Source organism: Micrasema longulum, unplaced genomic scaffold (assembly GCF_059751315.1).
Source record: "Micrasema longulum isolate JH-2025_06_02 unplaced genomic scaffold, ASM5975131v1 h1tg003629l, whole genome shotgun sequence".
Classification (NCBI taxonomy): Eukaryota; Metazoa; Arthropoda; class Insecta; order Trichoptera; family Brachycentridae; genus Micrasema; species Micrasema longulum.
The window spans coordinates 1-21,669 of NW_028280664.1; the positions used below are offsets into that span (position 1 = coordinate 1).

Consider the following 21,669-nt stretch of genomic DNA (forward strand, 5'->3'; position numbering starts at 1 on the left):
TCTCATTTCCTACGATACCAGCATGTCCTCTTATCCAGCATATTTGAATGTTCATCCCTCTTATTTTTAGATGCTTAATTTTACTCTGAATATCTACAATGAATGGATTTACCGACCGAGTATCTGTTATAGCTTGAACGCCCGAACGACAATCTGATAATATTTTTGCAATAACCCATCTCTCTGGTGGTTTCTTTAATAACCATTCGAGAGCTTCTCGTATTGCGAGTAGTTCAGCCTGGAAAACTGAGCAGAAATTATCTAATTTAAATGTTCTGCCTGGTAATTCTTTATCACTCTCAAAAGAAACGAATGCCGCTCCCACTTTTCCGTCGAGCAGGCTACCATCCGTAAAGATTCTAATTTCGTTGGGAGCATAAGGAGGTATATCTTTGTCAAGTAAAAGAATATTTTCGGGAATTCTTTCGCACGGGTGAGGTAAATCGAAATAGTTTGCAGTTCCTTGATACTTGCGATCATCTGGAATGGAATACAGCTTACCAAATTTCTTAACATTATAAATGTCCTTCCTTTCTTGAATTTTTAGGTCTAACGGTGTAAATCCTGTTAGAGCTTGAGCAGAGATGAGTGAAATGGTTCTGTATCCTCTACAAGATCTTATGGCAAATTGTCTTTGTAAGCTGTCAAGTTTTTTCTTATTGCATTTCTTTTTTACCGCTTCACCCCATAAGCTGGCCGCATATGTAACAAGAGGTTCAATTGCACCATAATATATTTGCTGCATTACCGCAGGAGAGCACCCCCATGTTGGTTTTGCCGCTCTCACAAGCATTCCAGAAAGATTGGCAGCCTTCTTGCAGACGTTATCCACATGTAGTGACCAGTTGAGATGCTTGTCTACAGTTACACCTAATACCCTAATAGAGTCAGCAAGAGCTAGCTTTACACCGTTCATGAATAAATTAGGAAGAGTTTCTTTTCTTTTGGTTACTAACATCGCTTTCGTTTTTTCCTCTGAGAAGTTAAGTTTAACCTTTTTTCCCCAATCAGCTATTGTCGAAAGGGCACAGTTTGTTCTTTCTTCGGCTTCAGACATAAGTTGAGCTCTAACTGTCAGAAAAACATCATCAGCAAACGCTTGTATGTTAATTCCATTTCCAAAATCTATTTGTAAAAGATCATCCAAAATTATATTCCAAAAGCTTGGACCACAAACTGAACCTTGAATACATCCTTGTGAAGTCTTTTTGTGTTTAGTTATATCTGCGTGTGTTATTTTGACCTCTCTGTTTTCAAGATAGTCGATAACTAGTTCCAAAATATTTTTAGGGCAGTTTTTTCGACGTAGTTGACATATTAAGAATGGCCACCAAGCATGATCAAAGGCTCCACGGATGTCCAATGAGACAGCTATGACGATTTGGCGGCTATTTTTTCCTTCATTTATAGAGCTGATGGCTGCATTTAAGGCGTCTTCGGTAGACTTCTGGGGTGTGAAGCCAAATTGTTTTGGGCTTAGCTTTTTATTAAGATGCCAAGAAATTCTTTCAATCATAAGTTTCTCCAAAACCTTTCCAAAAACTGGAATGAGCCCAATAGGTCTATATGATTTAACATCGTTTTTCTCGACTTTGCCAGGTTTTGGTATAGCAATAACATTAGAGCACTTCCAACAGATAGGAAAGCAATGAAGTCGTAAACATGCGTTGTACATTTCTAAAACTTCACTTTCAAATAGTTCTGTGACCTTAGTGCATATATCTAATGTAAAGTAGTCATTGCCCGGTGCTTTTTTGGGGCTCATATTCCGTAGTATATTAACTATTTCTTGTTTGGTAAATAGTGGGTCGTCTGGTTCAATAGATGAAAGTTGAGCTTCGTTTCTTATTTCAGAGTGCAGCACTAATTCTGAGGTGGCGTCATCGTCTGGAAAAAAGTGTTCCAAAAGACCCTGCACAGAGTCTTCGGCAGTTTTGAAAACTGTGTCTCCATTTTTAAGAGACATTGGAGGATTCTTGTTGTCATTCTTTGCTAGGACCCTGTATATAGCAGACCAAGCTGTTTCCTTGTTTTGTATTGAGCAATATTTTTTCCACGATTCTATCTTGGCATCAGCAATAGCTTTCTTATAATTTTCTTTTGCTTTTAAATATGCGGGAAGCGTAATGGTTTCGCGTCTAGTTATTCCAGAATTCCGTAGTTTGTGCTTAGCTTTTATCACATTCTTTTTCAGTGCAGTTAGTTCATTAGACCACCAGGGGCAGGGTTCTCTATATTTTGTACTGTTTTTTAGTATCATTGTTGAATTGCATCCCTCGGTTAGTGCTTGATTAAGATTGTTTATTTGATTTTCTAAATCTCGAGAGTTAGATGCACTACTGAAACTTGTTTTTGAGACTTTTCTGTCAGATAGTTCTTTTTGTACTATTTGTTTAAACAAATTCCAGTCCACATTTTTAGTTGGATATTTGAAGATTTTAGACTGTTTGTGAGGTATTTTAGTGCTGGTATTTATTGTGAAAGTAATGGGATTGTGATCGCTAAGAGAATTCAATTTATCAGCAACTTCCCAATTTGTAACACTTTTTAAGAAGTAAGTCGAGCAAAAGGTTACGTCAATAATGCTTTTTATGTGAAGAGTGCCACGAAACGTTTCAAATGTAGGTTTGTGGCCAGAGTTAAGAATGTAGAAATCCAATTCGGAAAGACAATCTGCTACAGCCTCTCCTCTTCTATCTGTTTTATTGCTACCCCACCACAAGCTTTTGGCATTTAAGTCTCCGCCAGCAAGTACAGTTTTATTATTAATTCTTACTACATTTCGCAATATATTTAGTGACGGAATAGGATCTCGATCCGGTTCAATATAAATTGATCCAATCACCAGGATTTCGTTTGGTAGCGTTAGTTCAGCGTAAACATCATTAGTTCCTGAGTAATGACTTAGCATCATAATGGAAAGATCAGTTTTGAATACTATTATTGCAGCCTTTACTCGTGTGCTGACTTGAGGCGCTTGAAATACTACAATGCCTGGTGGTGCTTTCATGTTGTTAAAAGCGCCTACGTATGGCTCCTGTACTAATGCAATATCTACGCGATTACGATTAGCATACAATTCATCAGTAGCTGCTCTGCAGCGTTGAAGGTTCCATTGAAGTATCTTAAGAGGACGAGTATGGAGCTTATAAGCCATAGTCAATTCTTTGCTGGGCTCTTTCTTCCATTTTGAGTAAAAAAGGACAGGTCCTGCTGTTGGCCTTATGTTTTGTAACATGTTCGTTGCCACGCGAAGATTTAAAGCAGTTCCAACACTTAGTCATAGATTTATCATCTTTATGTGAGCAATCCATTGATTTATGTTCACCTGCGCAGTGTAGGCATCTGTCCTTCTTTTCGAGACACTTAGATGTTGAATGCCCAAAGTTCATGCATTTATAGCACTGGAGAAGAGCGGAAGAGTCTTCGACATGTATTCTCATGTAGCCAATATTAACTCTTTCGATTGCCAACAGTTCCTTTCTTATGTTTGCATCAACCATAATAAAGACGTTTCTTAAGTTTTCGTTCTTATTTTTGGCGGTTCTTATTATTTTTAAGCATTCTTCCGGTTTTTTTTTATTAATGGCTTCAAATATTGTGTCATTTTGCTGAATTATCATTTCAGGAATTTCTTCATCTTTATATTCTTTTCCTATTCCTTTCAGTACAAGTATTGGTTTTTTAAGTTTTCCTTCTTCAGCGCAAAGTATTCCTTTGGAAACTTTCGGGATTTCGGCGACTATCTTGATGGCATCTGTTTTTTTCGGGCACGTTATAATAATTTTATTATTTTTCGCTCGAGTCAAACTGCTAACTCCTATTTTTAGCTCTGAGGGGTTTACTAGTTCCTTAAGCGAGTTGGTGATACTCTCGTGAGTAGCGTCTTTATCCTTCGATGAAACGATCACTGCGTGCCTTGGTTCTTGTTGCCTATTCGCAGTGATCGACGCATAGCTCATTAATTTTTGGTTATATGGATTTTTATTAATACTGTTATTTACATCATTTTTTATGAGATCTTTTAAAGTGTTTGAATGTTCTTCTTCTTTTTTGAGTAAATCTGTTGTATAAGCCAGTTCCATTTCCAAAACCTTTTTTTCCAGTTGATGGAATTTCTGGACTACAGCCGTTCCTTCTTGTACTATTGATATTAACTTGCTTATGATATTATCTTTTATCTCTTTGGTTATTGTTCCTTTAAGAGGTTCGGCCATTTTGAGTGCTTCGGAAGCAACCATAACGATTCGGAGAGGAGAATCTGAAAAAGATTCGGAAATTTTACTGGGTGAGTGCGAAACGGAAATGGGAGAATCTTTTGCACAATTAAATGGTAACGGTGGCGTCAGTTCAGTGTTTTTATTATTATTAATTGTTGATATTTCAGTTGCAACTACAGGATTGAGTTGGCTTAAAACCAATGGAATTTTATTGGGCTTAGCTTGTGAGGCATTTTTCCCCTTATTTTGTGACATAACGGAGGACGAAGAAGCAGGTTTTTTTGCTGCTGCTCTCGTTTGTGGTTGGACTTGGACAGCTTTTGTCAGTTCAGGACTACTGTTTATTCGTTTGATAGGTGATCTAGGTGTTGTTGAAGACTTTTTAAAAGGATCTCCATTTCCAGGAGGCGTTTTCGGGACGCCAGACATCTCGTCAATGACGTTTTGGGGACAGGGTTGGAAAGGAGACAAAGATCCTCTCACACTGTTGACCGTAAGGCCACAGCTGAGAGGTGACCGACAATTTACCCCGAATAAACGGGGTAAATGTGATTCTCTTTGTCAATTTCACCAGAACCCTATACTGTACCAAAAGTCGTATTTGACGACCCGAGGTAAGCAGGCTTGGAGTGGATTATTGTATGTCAGGGAACCTATAAAACTATGTCCTATCCCGTTGGTGATAGAGCAACAGAACCGGAGGGTTGGTTACCCCTAGCACCTGTGCACTTCTCCAAATACCAATACACCAACTCGACTATCAAGGAGGTTGGTTACCCTTCGATTGCCGGCTAGATGCACAGTCGGATAAATCTAAAACCTAATCCGCAGATCGCGACCAGAGTTAGTTGAAAGAAGTATCCTCTCAACCTTCAAGTCCGACACTGTTTATCTATATTCTAGCATAGCAGACAGAACGTTTTCGACGCCCGTCTCCCAGCCAGACACATAGACCGGATGATGTACGCTCTAACCCGATGGAACGTGGCAGCGGGTCAGAGGGCTGGCTACCCCTAACGTCCGTGCCCGTAACCACTTACCAATACTTCAGCTCGAAGGTCAAGGTGGTTGGTTACACTTTAACCGACGGCCAGAGCACAGCCGGAAATTAAAATTACTTTTCCCTTAATACAGGATTTGTTATAAAACGGAACAATGAAACATAATATGTTCTGTGGATAGGTAGGGAGCGAATGTGTTGAAGTAGGTACGTTATCAGAACTGTTCTGATATCTGCTACCAGACGGAAACGTTTATGATGCGACGTCCGACGTCCCAGGCACGCCTACTTTTGAAATGAGATTTATAAATAAAGAGCCGAATTATGTTATTTTTATACACTTTTTCAATTTTCATTTTTAGAACCTTTATTATATTTATTTATTATGTTTATTTATTTTTTTCTAATTTGACAAAATTTGTTCAAGCCACTTGCCACTTGTTTAAATATGTACTCATTAATACGAGTAAGTTTAATAACTTTATTCTCGGTACCAATTCCTTATATATATGTAGTTTTGTTTAACAACAAATAATAATAAAAGTAATCAAAGATGCATAAATAAAAATATAAATATTTTAAAATTAAAGATAATACTTACATGTAGGTACAGTTTATTGTGATGTTAGATATGATTAGTTCAGCTAAAATATTTATAATTATAATTTGTAAGTACTTACCACTGCTTCCTGTTCGGGAGTAAGTCTAATAAAAAATAAAAAAATAATAAAAAAAATAACAAATGAAAAAGAAGCTTAACGAATATGAAAATTATTTTACGAGATTTTTAATGATTTTGAATGGCTCAAAAAAAAAAAAAAAAAAATAATAATAAATAAATAAATAAATAAATAAATAAACAAATTTAAAAAAAAAAATAATAAAAATAAAAATATATATTTAATATTTACTGTAAAACTGCTGTTTAGATGTGTACTCTAATAATGCAATATCTTTAAATAAGCATCTAACTTAAAACTATTTACTATAATAAACAGATATTCATAAAATGCTACTGAACGCGTCACGTAGTAACTCGGCTTTCTTCGTAACGAGAATCGGGCGAGTCGAAGTAAGTATCATGTAGGGGTGTACCCACATTTACACAATACGCTCGGCTTAGCTCGTGTTCCCTCGGCTTAACTCGGCACAAGGTACTGGGCGAGTCTAAGTTTGCTGTCGGAGGTGTGTACCCACTCGATAATAAGTTTTATGAAGACACTAAAATCACTAAAAACACTAAGAGAATAGCCTAAAACACAAAACTAATAACCCGAGCGTGCACAGCATAAATAACTGGACCGGGTAGTGGGGATAATTGTTTAAAACTAGCACTATTGAAAATTAGAGAACGGTTTTTTTGCGAGAGCAAGATAATAAGTTTTATGATAACACTAAAATAACTAAAAACACTAAAAGATTACACTAAAACACAAAACAAATAACACCAGCGTGCGCGGCAGAAAAAACTGGACCGGGTAGTGAGGATAATTGTTTAAAATTAGCACTATAGAAAATTAGAGAACGGTTTTTTGCGAGAGCGGCATAAAGTTGAGGCGGTTTAAACGGCTGTTCGATTGACCCAAGTTAGAGCGATTGCAGAATATTTGTATTCGTTATATCTTTAATCTTCGCAAATTCGACTACATAACCGAGTATCGCACGCAACTACACTGGCTCAGTATCAGGCATAGAAGAAACATTCACATTCTATCATTTCTTCACAATATTTTAAATAATCCCACTTCGCCTGTTTATCTGAGAGAGCTCATCCAACCTCTTTCCCAACGCGGACTATCTCTTCGTTCTAGTAACGAGAGAACCCTTTTAATACCCTGTCATCGCTCTAATTTTTTTGCCTCCTCTTTCACAGTAGTAGCCGCTCGATTGTGGAATAATCTACCCACTAATGTTAGAGACGCCCCTTCATTATTTACATTTAAGTCAAGATTGAAATGTCACTATCTAAATATTTAAATTGTTCCTTTATCCTTCTTCTTTCCTTCCCATCCCCTCCTCTCTCTTCATAGTATAGTGTTATTTTATATATATATATATTTATTTTTGTTAATCTTTGCTTTTAATTTTTGTATAAAATTGTAAGATTCAATATGTCCATGTATTTATAATTTTCTCAAACTGAACGGTTTGGGTAGGTAGAAAGAAATTGCCTTAAGGCAATATGCCCGCCCTTATATGTATATTTATTGTATATGTATATAAAGTGTCAAATAAATAAAATAAATAAAATAAATACAATAAATAAAATAAATAAATAAATATCTATTGCAATTTATGCATCATTAACATTTGTCATCACGCCATATCCGTTTGTGAGAAGCATAGAATTAAAAGTAGTCCAGAAAGCGCTTAGAATCATATTTGAATACATCGAACTGTGTCCAAAAATCCCCCCACTTTCGCCTCGCGCATTCGTGAAGTCGCCGCGTAATGTTGCCAAATGGGAAAAAATATATATAAAAACACAAGAAATAAAAAAAATTGAAAGGGTCGAAATATCAAAAATTCATCCGAAAAAATATGTTCTTCAGAAATTTTTATAAAAAATTGTAATGTTATTTAAAGTTTATATTAGTTCCTAAGTATCATGAACTAACTTAATAAAGCATAAATAAATAAACAAGCGCTGTAAATGCGTAGACTTACATATTTCCTTATTAAAAATGTTTTCCCTATCTAATGCAATATATTTAGATGTTAATAACTCTCTAGGGAGGAAATCTAGCATGTCTACAAACATTTGGACACGCTCAAAACATTGTAATTTTTTTAAATTAATTAGGCAGCAAATTAGTGGGGGCAAAATATCCAAAACACATTTAGTATTACGTAATCTAGACATGGTAAATTTTAAATCGCAAATCCGGCGAATTTGTCGCTGGCGACTTGAAGGGGTTGTGAAACCCGGTGATTGATTCAAAGGGTAATTGCCTGATACACGGTAAGGGTGTAGACGAAACAAAGGGAAAATTGTATTTTTTAACGGGTTGTTTTTTCTGCCAAAAACGTAAAATATACAGAGGGATCTTTCGAATAAACACATCTAAAACCAACGATATCTGTGTATCATATAATTCTCTTTTACTAAGAATGTATTTACATAAACGGAGAATCAATTTGCAAATTATTTTAATGTTTATTTCAAAGTAAACAAGCTAAATAAATAGAAAATCAATATTATTTCTGAAGAAGACGGAGGAATTCGGGGCGAAGCACCCCCCGCCCGAGCTTCTTCATCTACCGACCAGTAAGTCAGATAAAGCTAGAAATAAAACCAGCCTACAAAACATGCTCATGTGAAATTGCGCACAAAACCTGACATTCGACATTCGCCTAATATAAAAGGTATTAATTGTTTGACATTAAATTGTATAAATACTAAAACCTTCTCAGAAGAAATGGAAATAATTTATAATATGTGAATTTAAACAGTAAATATAAAAGCGTATCTTATCCAAATAAATTTTACCATACTAACAGATTTCATTTAATAACATATAACAAGAGAGATGAAGAACATTTAAGAGAATGTAATATAGAAGTCTAAGCATCTACAGGGCTTATGACCTGTAGACATTATCTCTGTTTAAATCACGTCTGAAGAAACATCTCCTTTCTCTTCCTTAATCTCTCCTCCTTTCCTTTTTCCTCTTTTCCCATTGAGTAATAGTTTTGATTTAAGTAATTTATAAACAAATACGTTTATTTCTATTGAATTGAACTCTAGAAAAACACTTAAATGGCTTCCCTGAACATTTGATTTTGTCACTTGGTCAATTTCTCTTGTGTGCCTACAAAATATAAATTATTTTATTTATTTTTCCATACTTAAAACAAGTATAAAACATTACTATTGATAGTCAAATGTAATGGTAAGCTGCGCATAATCGATTATATGGACGATTTGCCCCTGGTGTACAATAGTGATTGTATTGGACCATGTTAATAATAGAAAGTAAATAAAAATAATTAAGTCGATTCGAGGGGTAATAATAATAATAATAATGTTTGGATAATTTATATAGCGCCATTTTTGTGAAAATCACCTCAAGGGCGCTGTACAATAAATAAATATCCAAACACGTCTTGCAGCTACAGAGCGCAAGGACGGTTGGGATTCTAGTTCCTCGTCTCCAATTATGATATATATGAGCTAGATAACAGAACGTCTTGCAGCTGCAGAGCGCATGGACAATAAGAAATCTAGCCCCTATTTACATTTTTATTTTGAATTTTTTTATTTGACAGTGAAGTTTACAGTTTAAGTGATATTTAAAAAAACGAAATAAAAAGCAAATTTATAACATTAGAATTTAGATAACAACAAGTCTTGCAGCTACTGAGCGCATGGACGGTTGAAATTCTAGACACCATTTACTAAATTTAGATATTTGATAGTTGATAACATTTACATAATATGATAAAAATAATATGAAAGCTAACATCACAAAAAGTCTTGCAGCTTCAAAACGCATCGACAAATGGAATTTCAACAACATAAGAATGATTTTAAAAAGTTAATAATAAAAAATAATTTTAAGAAACGCAATAATAATACATTGAGCAAAGAACTAGTAAGTATGGCAGTTAAGTGAACATGTAACAGCGCAAAAAGTAAAATATAAAAAAAGTAAACAAAGATAGCATTCCTTAACTTATTATTAAGGTTAACAAGACAATAGATGATACCCAGACTCAGACTCGTCCCTATTTTATTTTCGTATGCAGTAAACAGGATCTATTGTCTTTTTCCTAGTAAATAATTGTAAAAACACTTGGTTCACATTTGGCTGTTCCCTGCGAGATGATAGTAGAAACGCATCTGTGTGCGTAGTGTAGAGTGTAGGTACCAAGGAATATATCCGCTTCTTTTTAATTTTGTTTGTTATTACTATACGCATGTTTTCCGCCTAAAATTTCTGATTATTATATTTTTTTTACTTTGATTAAGATGTCAGATAAACCTGTGTATTACTTTTGATATTCGAGTAATTTTACGTGATACAGGAAAAAAGGTCTCATTTGTATTTTTAAATGAACATAGATAGGTAGCACTATATCATATAGAAATTGTTTTATAATAAATAGTTTGATTTCGGCACTTGATCTTCACAAATAAACACCTTTTTAAACAGTTTAAACAGAAGCACAGTTATAAAATCACGAGAGTTTGTGGCGTTTAAATATATTTTGGTTAGGTTAGGTTAGGGTAGGTAGAAATATATTTAGTTCTTTGATAAACATACCATTACGAAGTCTATTATAGCATAAAATATTGTCTATTCACTTAAGGATTGACATAAACTAGTTCATAAGATAAAGTCCGGGTTGGGCCGATTGATTCGGGAATTGACACCGGCCGTAAATCGCCCGATTCATTGGTGCTTAGCTGTGCCGATAGCTACTTGTGTCGTAAGTAGGATTGTCCGCAAATTGACCCAAATCAAAGGCCCAGTAGGGCCGGGCCATTCACAGGACGCTTTATAGATATTAATGTCTAGACGTGAAGGAATCGCCAAGCCGTATATTTGGAAACTGTCATCCATATTAGTTGACTACTTCTGAAATAATTACGACTAGCTGATGGGCTATTATAAATCATCCATAACACAAATTAAAATCAATATTCATGAATTTGTAAAACACATTATTTATTATTATGAAAATCGTACGGAATTTTTAACAAACTCAGGGTACAAGAAAACAATTTCAAAAAGTAAGACCAATAAACTCTGAATTCGGGCAAAGAAATTTCAGGTTTCTGGGCCCCAAAATATTTAATATGTTACCCGAACATTGTAAAACCATGATCCGGATTCAATTTAAAATTGTAAAAAAATTGTTACTGGGTTTAGGTCGAGAAAAATCGGAAAGTTTACTCAAAATACGTTCTTAAATAATAAATGGTATAAATATATATTTTATAACTGTATGGTAAATTAACTAGTAGGTAGTAATAAGGTTATTAACACGATACGCCGAGTTGCGAGATTTTGAATTTTATGAAAATTAGCGGACTCAGTCCTACTTTAAAACGTAACTAGATTTATTACATTTATTTTTTTAAGAAACAGTTTTGAATATATTCAATCCTTTGAGGAATTACATTTGCGCCACATGTACCCATTGATAATGTTTTTTTTTTTACATATTAAAAAAATCATCATCATCATTACCTTTCCGCACCTAATGCTGCACAGGGCGCTGCATGATCATTTGTTTTGTTTCATGAAGGTACGATGATCAGTCTAACGCTTCATATACTAGTCCAGGATCTATGAAATATTCTAGTGTGAAAACACCCTTTAAAATAAATATTTCATATCACCGTGTCGCGAATCGAACCCGAGACCTCTTACATGGTAGACAAACGCGCTGACCATTACACCACGAGGCCGACATTACATTAAAAAAATACGTAGTCCTATTTAAAAAAAACATTTAAGTATATTTTGTTGAAATAAAATTGTGCAGTCTTAATGTGAAATCAAAAATACTTTTAAAAATATACATAAGTTAACAGATCGCTACTTGAATTCAAAATGGTCACAAATCGAAAACATCGAAATCTCGTTGCAAAATGATATTTGGATCGGTCATATTCTTCTATAAGAAAAAGACTACCGTGGATTTTGCATTATAAATTACCCAAATCACACAACAGCCCTTTTGACATTTTGCGTTTTGCGTTGGCAACTTCAGACCAAAACGTCATAAAGTTTATTTCATATTATCCTTGGCTCTACCCGACCGAATTTCTCCAGGGTGAGCTTGGCTACAACAGTTTAGAGACTAGAAGTAATGTGTATTTGACTATACATTGTGATCAATTGTTGCGCGGTATGGTCGATAATCCTGAGATTATGATGAGCATTGGTTTGTATGTTCCTGATAATTACCTAAGACAGCCTCAGTATAGATTGTTTCATATTCCGATATAAAGGACCACCCTGCCTGTTGGAAGGGCTACCGCTATGCTGAACAACATCGCTCTGGATATTGATCTGTATCATGTATCCGAAGGGGTTTTCCGGAGCAGGATTCTCCTACTACTTTGAGATGATCTCTTTAATGTATTTTTTCTTTTTTATAATTTGTACGTGTTGAATGTATGTTTGTAATGTATATGCTATTTTTAAATAAATGAATTGAATTGAAATTGCTTACTTAATAAGCGTGTTAAATATTTTTAAGTATTTTAGGTATTTTGTTACTTATTTCTTAAATGTCAACCTACAATTACATAGAAGACATGTTTTTGTTTATTTATAATATGTAGTTCAATGTCTTTATTGTGTTATTAATTTCCATATTAGATATTTCTTGATTGACATTTTCATGGCCTAATATCCCAAATAAAACGTATCTTTTGTACGCAAGAGGGACTAACATGATATTTTATGTTTCTGATGGTAAGCACAATACTACAGAATTAGATAGATAGTGCTTTAAAAACGCATCTAATGATAATAAAAAGATAAATATAAAAATATTGTAGAAAAAAGGCAAAAACTTCAATGGGTTTTACTGAAAAAAAAATCGGTTTGTCGCCCTTTTTAATTTTTTTTTTTTTACAATATACATAAGAGATAAGACAGAGTATACAAGAAATAATATACATTTGTCAGAAGCCATTTGGAATACGCCTCTCAGATATGGAATCCCCAGTATGCCATATATATAAGTAGAATAGAAAATATTGAAAACAAATTTATAAAGTACCTTAAATACAAAACCGGTATTTCTTATGTATCTACTCTCACTGCCTCCACCTTCCATGGAATCATTTCTCTACAATACCGCAGAGTGTGTGCGGACCAACTACTGCTTTACAAAATTGTGACAGGAATGGTTGACTGTACAGAGCTGCTTGGTTTAATAACAATACATGTGCCAGCCAGGATTTGTAGACGGTACCACCTGTTTCATGTACCAACAAGTAAAACATCGTATGTTAAAAATGCTTTTTTTCGTAGGACTTTTTCAATGTACAATACAAAATTTAAAAATATAGATTATACAAACATCACTCTGTCAGATTTAAAATTTAAACTAAAAATGTATTATGTAACTTAGTAGACATTATAATAATAAATATGTACATCTCCCCCCCCCCCCTCCTTATCCTATCTTCAAGCATTTTTGTCCTTATCCCGCCCAATTTACAGTAACTTAATGTTCTTAAAATTAATATTTAAAAAATCTTTGATTAATGAGTACTTGAAAATAACATTTTTATATGTATAAATTGTATGTATTTATTTGATATGTAATATATATATTCTTTACTAACTTTGTATACTATGTGGAAATCTGTTATTGGTTCTGAGTTTATACACTATATCTGTTTGCTTACTAAAAATATGTATGTAGAACTGTTGATTTCCCTAATAAAATAAAAATAAAAAAATAAAATAAAATAAAAATAAAGGATACTTACCTGGCAATGATATACTTATTAACAGTAAACAAAAAATCCCACAAAGGCATGGCCTGTTCGTGGGTATACAAGAAATGTTTATGAATTTTTGCTCCTATAATAAATAGACAGGTATAATATTTTTGTGTAATATAAGAAAGAGAAAATAAAATATTATGTAAAAGATTAGAAGATACTTTTTTATTTTATAGTTATTAAAAAAGGAAATAAAAAATAACATAAACATCTTCATAAGAATGGAAGTGCGGCTAAGTCAGGCCATGATGAGTCATCGATCGAAACAGGTGGGAATCGGAAGGAGCAATGTTCGCTGGATACGGCGGGTGGAGAGGACGTCCCATTTGAGCGTTTCCAAGTATGTTTTGACTAGCCTTGCAACATGTGGCCGAGCGTCGTCAATCAAACCATCACACCGTTTCCCCGTAAGGATAGGCAGAGAGGATATAACGCCGCATCACTCTATCTTTGCATACAGATCTCGCTTCATCTACATTTATACATCTTCTCGTGCACGCGCGCCGATTATTCCGACTTTCGACATGTCCATCTTCAAGTATTTGTTGGATTTGGTCATGTCAAGTCTTTCTCGGTATTCCTCTACTTCTGCATCCATCAACATTCGCTTTGTAAATATTCTTAGCCGTTCTTTCGATGTCCATACGCTCTACATGTCCAAACCAGCGCAGAGCTCCTTTCTTGATTTTGTCGACAATGCACATCTAAGCCTTACATAATGTACGGATCTCTACATTCGTGCATCTATCGTACATAGTTTTACCACACATTCGCCTGAGAGATTGCATTTCGACAGCATTCAGCTTGCTTTTATCACTGTTTTTCCATACTTCGCTCCCATACATCGAGGTCGGGACCAGGACTCCATTGTGAATTGTGATATTTAAGATATTGAATTGAGATATTTTAGCTAGAAAGTTTTCTGTCTGGTTTCGTAAAGCAAATTGCGGCCGTTTTTCCTTCAATAATAATAATTATAATATTTGGCTGATTTATATAACGCCATCTTTGTAAAAAATCACCTCAAGGGCGCTTTACAATTGTGGACCTAAACTTACATTCTAACTAAACTAAAGTGGTGTATTTTATTTCCAGATTTAAAATTGAGGGTACGATAGTCTAAAGAAGTGGGATTTTAGTTGGGATCTGAACTGACTGGGACTGTCGATGAATCGTAAGTTTGAAGGCAATTGGTTCCAGGCAGAGGGGCCGGCGGCGGCAAAAGCACGATCTCCAAATCTAGTGTTTGGGGAGCGCCGGATTTCGACAAGTTTTCCTCTTCCTGAATCAAATGCTGACCTAAGAGTAGATTTTCTTTGACATGTATTTTCCCTTATACAAAGGTCAGATAGGTATTTTATTTTATTTTATTTGGGAAATCTACAGTTCTACATAAATATTTTTAGTAAACAAACAGATATAGTGTATAAACTCAGAACTAATAACAGATTTCCACATAGTATACAAAGTTAGTAAAGAAAATATATTACATATCAAATAAATACATACAATTTATACATATAAAAATGTTATTTTCATGTAGTCAATAATCAAAGATTTTTTAAATATTTATTTTAAGAACATTAAGTTACTCTAAATTGGGCGGGATAAAGACAAAAATGCTTGAACAGAGGATAAGGAGGGGAGGGGAGATGTACATATTTATTATTATAATGTCTACTAAGTTACATAATACATTTTTAATGTAAATTTTAAATCTGACATTAGACTGAATTTTGTATTGTACATTGAAAAAGTCCTACGAAAAAAAGCATTTTTAACATAGGATGTTTTACTTTTACTTTTGGAGCCATTTCAAACGCATCAATTGTAGTCAATGGCGATCTGAAAATTGATTTCATTAAGCATAGAAGAAACACGGCAAGTGTCCATAGGAAGAATAAAAATATCGACTTATGTCACAATGCTGAAAGAAAAGACAGCAAAAGTGACCACAAAGATGGCGATAAAATAACAGTATAAATTGTCTGGAAGGAATAGAAGTTACATTCTTCCCGGCGTGTTTTATTGCTTTGGGTCGCCATTTTATGAGCTCCATTTCAAGGAAGACGTTCGAAATTAAAGCACTGAGCTAAGCAATAATTATGGCGGAACAAGGAGCATTATAATATTTATGAAGTGTCTGTATTACATTCCTAGATTAGTGTAAAAACCGGATTAAAGTAAAACCGTAAAAAAAGAATACGTAAAAAAGTCATTTGCGAAACAAGAATGACCGACCGAAACAAGATTTCCGCACAAGTTTCGGCCGAAATCAAATATAAAAAAAGCTTAAAGTCACTTCATTTTGTATAAAATCATAATTCAATATGTCCATTTACTTGTTATTTTCTCAAACCGAACGGTTTGGGTAGATAGGAAAAAATTGCCCGTCTTTATATGTTTATGTATTGTATATGCATATATTTTTTTCGGTTTAAAATTTATGTATAAAACATTAAACTATAAAGTAGATAAACAATATTTTGAGTTTGTCCAAATTTTTGTAGACAAGGACTGGATTCAACTCCCTGGGGAGCTGTTTATATTAACATATTACAACAGAGATGAAGAACATTTAAGAAAATGTAATATAGAAGTCTAGGCATCTACAGGACTTATAATAAAGTATATAGTATATAGTATATAGTATATACTATGTATATAGTATATAGTATATAATAAAATATAATAAATAAAGGTTTCAGCTCTTTTTTTTATTTTTTTTAAATATTTATTTAAATCTTAAAGTAGGGCACACATATCATACATATTGTTATGTGTGTTCTAATAATAACATTGCAAATAAATTTAATTTATAAATTGTTTATCACATATGTCTTGACCATTATTTTAAATTTTGATATGTTTTTTTCTTCATAAATATTTTTTTCCATTTCGTAATGCTTTTTAATTGCTTTAAATAAAATTGAATTTTGTGACTTTAACTTAACAAACATCAACAGATGAAAGAATTGAAGGAATATAGATGTTCAAACATAGGCAGAATGGTGAATGTTACACAGTGTGTAAAGTGGCCACTTAAACCAGCCATTGACAGGTCATAAGCCCTGTAGATGCCTAGACTTCTATATTACCTTTTGTTAAATGTTCTTCATCTCTGTTGTATTATGTTAATATAAAGTAGATACTTACCTCCTTAATAAAATACAAATAAATGCGGGGTTGAGAACACTCTGACATCGGGAAATATTTAAACTGCCTTTATTTTCAAGAAACGATACATACCACACACCTGTTGCCCGCATGTGTCGGAAGTATAATGTTTACGGCCGATGCAATACTATTGTCATTTTTTATGATCCTCTCTTAGCTTTCGCGAATAATCTCTTAGGAATAAATCTTATTTCATAAGTACACACGTACTACTTATTTTTTATTGCACTGTATCCTGTATAAAAAAATATATATTAAATCTTAATATATAAATGTATTTTGTGTAATTCTTTAATTGAAGATAAATATGCATGAAAAATAGTATCGACGAATACTTTTAAATTGTATGTTTTCTAGTATGTATATTTGTTGAATTACCTGAAAAAATAAAATAAAATGAAAATAAAATAATAAATAAACAAAACGCCCAAAGTGAGGCGTTTTAAAACCTTGTGAGTTCATCAAAATAAGCGTTAAATAAAATACACAAATGTTGTGGGAGAAAAAGTTCTTCAACAAAAAAACCTTTCAACATAGCCCATTACACGATGTTCCATCGTAATGGTCATCCTATACCTATTGAACTCACGGACCTCCCTTCATCCCTTTCCTCTTATTCAACTATTTCTTCAACAACGTAATATATTTTTATAACCTAATCACTGCATGTAAGGGTTGCCTATAAAAAAACATAGCATTTTGGTTTTATATTTTCGTGCAAAAACTATGGTGAAGGTGTATAGTGAGTTTTGCATGTTGGTTTAATTGCTGTCCTGACGAAGAGAAGGGTAAGTCTCGAAACCGGAAGACATAGAAAAATCGGTAAGTGGTTACTTACATACATTTTATAACGATTATTATATCTTTATGTTTTGATATTGATTTTTATGTAATATAACTTAATTCTTTGTTCTGTTTAATTTTATATTGTTAAAGGCGCTTGTGCCGTATGATAAAAAAAATAATTGAAAAATAATTTTGATAATAAAGTTAGTAAACATGCATTAGAAACATAAGTTTTATATGACTAAAATATAATATCAACAATGTTTTAAGTATGTCCAAATGCTTGCAGTTTGGCTGGATTTTCACCCTAAGGAGTTGTTCATATTTTAATTTGTTGCAAAAAAGAGGGAAAACATCTTTCAGAAGCAAATATGGAAGTCTAGGCATTTACAGGGCGCATGACCTGTCATTGGCTGGTTTGAGTGGCCACTTTACACACTATGTAATATTGCCTAGGCTTCAATATTCCCTTCTGAAAGATGTTTTCCCTCTCTGTTGCAACAAATTTAAAATATAATATTTTCAACCGGCAGATTACTCCTTTAAAACTTATGTTAGCAGTGATTTGTTATCGATTTGTCGAAATATAATTATTTATTTATTTATGTCGGCCTCGAGGCGTAGCGGTCAGCGCGTTTGCCTACCAAGCAATAGGTCTCGGGTTCGATTCCCAACATGGTTGTTATGAAATATTTATTTAAAAGGCTGTTTTTACATCAGAATATTTCATAGTCCCTGGACTGGTACCTGAAGCGTAAGACTGATCATCTTATCTTAATGTAACAATTTTTTTATCAAGATACGCTACGATTCATTTACCAATGCAGTGTCCAATGCACCATTGAATGCGGAAAGGGAATGACGATGGTTTATTTATTCATACATTTTATCATTTAAACACATTTTTGTACACTTTGCCCACATTTATTATATTTCTTATTTATATTTTTCTATTATTATTTTGTATATAATTTTGATTATTTTGCATATTGTTTTGATTATTTTGCATATTGTTTCGATTATTTTGCATATTGTTTTGATTACCTGTATATTGTTTTTATATGTAAATAAATATTTTTGATTTATATATCGAAGAGTCCCGACTTAACACGGCACGGAATTTTCTAACAAGTCGGGACATAAAAAACATATAATTGTGTCTATGTAAATTTGTGTATTTTTTGCATTAAATAAAAATAAATAAATTAAATAAATGATAAAAATTTATTATTCCGAAATTATCAATTTATTTGTCGACATGTAATTCTTTATTTATTTATTTATTCATACATTTTATCATTCATACACTTTTCCAACTTTTAATTATAATTGTCTTGCCATGTTGTAAATTTATTTTAACTTTGAGAGAGCGAATTTTTCTTCTATGAATGAGGAAGTTGAGTGGATTTTTTATATATTTTTATTTGTTAATAGACTATTAAACTAAGCCAACATTAAAAATATATATATAAGTGTTTACAGCGCAATAACTTTTTAAAGTTTAGTTTTTCAGAAAAAACTCCACGTGTGACGTCAGAGGGTATCCTCAATCAGTTCTGCCCATCGGTCATTGACAGCAAGCAAACCGGAAATCTTCCATAACTCTCTTATCATTGGTTGATACATATGAACCAGTGACGTCGTTTAGAGTGTTGGTTTTTATTGTTTTTTTCCAACATTTTCAGGAAACTTTGCAGTACAATTTAAAACTCCAATTTTTACCGGGCGCAAAAAAACATTTATTGTATCCAATTTCTCGTAGGGCTGAAGTTCCTCATTGCTGTTCGTTAGTATGGCAAGTAAAACTTAAATATTTATTTTCCCGTCCATAATATATATTCGGTCAAGTATTTTCATGAAAAACTTTATTTGTAGAAAAATCGCCCTAGGAAGAGAAATTTCCCTTTTACGAATATCTACTGATAACAATATTTCTTTTTTCCGAATCTGTCTTTCCGATTTGTTCCGGTCAAGGTTCTTAAAAATGGTTCAGTTTATATTTTCCTATCAGAATATCGGGATTTATTTTCCTCAATACATTCTGTTTTAATATTCAATGGTTTTTTTCCTGAAAAACATATTATTTTGGATTAATTTGCAACACCGGTCAGCTTGAATAGGTTTTGAAATCTTATATTTGTTTTTTTTATTATTTTTTTATTATGTAAATAAAAGACGAGTGATACTTTAAACCACAAATTTGGAATATCCAGTGACCGGTTTCAACGCTTTCGCGACATCTTCGAGAATAGTATCTTTATTACGGAGTTCAATGTATTTATACAAAACAGAGGTAAGGATAGAGAATTCAAAATTATATGAAAGTAAATTGAATGAAGTTATTTTTATCTTAAGGATCATTATATTATATTGAGCATTCCAATTTATAGGCCACGTTACTTTGTTCTTCATTTATCCATGGTAAGAACAACGTTGATGTTGATGTACTGCAGAACGTTGCTATCGAATGTATGGTATTCGATATAAAATGATGACTTGCTTAATCGGTCGTCGTTCTATATTTCGGGTGAAATAATTAAACACGTGTATGTGTCATCGATCATGGACTGTGAACCTCACGAATGCATAATCAATGCATTTTTTGTATGACACCACAAATGCATGTTTCAGGGCACCCACCCGCTTTTCATGACAAAAATACATTTTTGATAGAAAAATCAGCATTGAAATGTGGGAAAATATTACGTTTGCAAAATGGTGGATCTCACTCAGCTTCCACAGATCTACGAATGATTTTTAAAGCCTAAATTTATAGATTCCATCGAATATAAAATTGTATGTAATTGCGCTACTCGGTCGGAATGATTTTGATCGCGGCGCGGGTGGGTTCCACGAATGAAGGGGTAGTTACCCGAATTCATGGATTTTCAGGCAATATAATTTTATTACATTGCTCGGCGTGTGGTTTGTATGGCACGCTACCGCATGAAATGGAGAAGTACCGCGACGGGCTGAATGGGGAAAATCCCTAGCTGAAAATCCCTGGCTAAAAATCCTTCTGGGGTTGGTTCAAAAGTCAACCGAAAAAGGGAGGGGAAAAAAATAATAAACATAGGCCACCCATTCCATTCGTGTAGTGGCGGTTCTTACTTAATAAAACTATATTTAATAAATTGATTATTGACCCTTTCATTCCGAGATCCGTACATTATGTAAAGCTGAGACAAGCATTATCGACAAAATCAAGAGAGGAGCTCTGCGCTGGTTTGGACATGTAGAACGAATGGACAGCGAAAGAACGGCTAAGAATATATTATTATTTTATTTATTTATTTATTCACACTTTTTATCAAAATACAATTCCATGTTCACTTTGCCCGGCTAACAAGGGTACATACCCCGTTCCAAGCTAGGCAATTACATTTTAATATATTATAATAGTTAACAAATTAATATAGAGCACAGACAAACAAAATATAAACTTATTCGGATACACATTTTGATTCATATACATACAGACATACACATATATACACACATATATATAAATATACACATATATACACATGTATATACACACATACGTACATACACCCATGCGCATACACATACATACTTTCATAAAAACATAGACAATTTATTTATGCGAAACTTCATGGTTGTCATCTATAGGTAAATATATATATTTTTTAATTATTCCTTATTTTTTATATTTTATTTTTGACATCCAGTAAGAATCTCCAATCCGTGGCATGCATCAACTTTTCTGACTCCCTACGACCAATGTCATGAAAGAGCGAGGTCTACACCTTCCGTAACTTGACAACACTCCCGTCTTTCCACGATTCTGGCAAAAGGTTATGTCCTTTTTGCCTACGTAATAGTGTTGTCTCGATGCCAGAACAGTGTTAACCCCTTCACTTAGTATCAGATCCCTATTAGAGTATCTTGTATTATGGTTGTGGTTGACGCTTGGGTAAATGTCTCTATTTATGTGTGTAACCACTACCGTTCTCAATTTATACTGTTGAATAATATTCAGTACTCTG

General features: G+C 33.4%; 1 protein-coding gene across 1 annotated transcript; it reads right to left on the reverse strand.

The window, feature by feature from the left end:
* Positions 1 to 933: 933 nt before the first annotated feature.
* LOC148270644 (uncharacterized) lies at positions 934 to 5,670 on the reverse strand. Its single transcript, XM_088242318.1, has one exon. It carries the CDS (start codon positions 4,647 to 4,649, stop codon positions 3,147 to 3,149), a length of 1,503 nt encoding a protein of 500 aa, XP_088098444.1. The 5' UTR covers positions 4,650 to 5,670; the 3' UTR covers positions 934 to 3,146.
* Between the last annotated feature and the right edge of the window lie 15,999 nt (positions 5,671 to 21,669).

What these genes read in the sequence shown, in the direction of transcription:
- LOC148270644 (XM_088242318.1), bottom strand. Translation starts at nt 4,649, where the DNA reads ATGTCTGGCGTCCCGAAAACGCCTCCTGGAAATGGAGATCCTTTTAAA.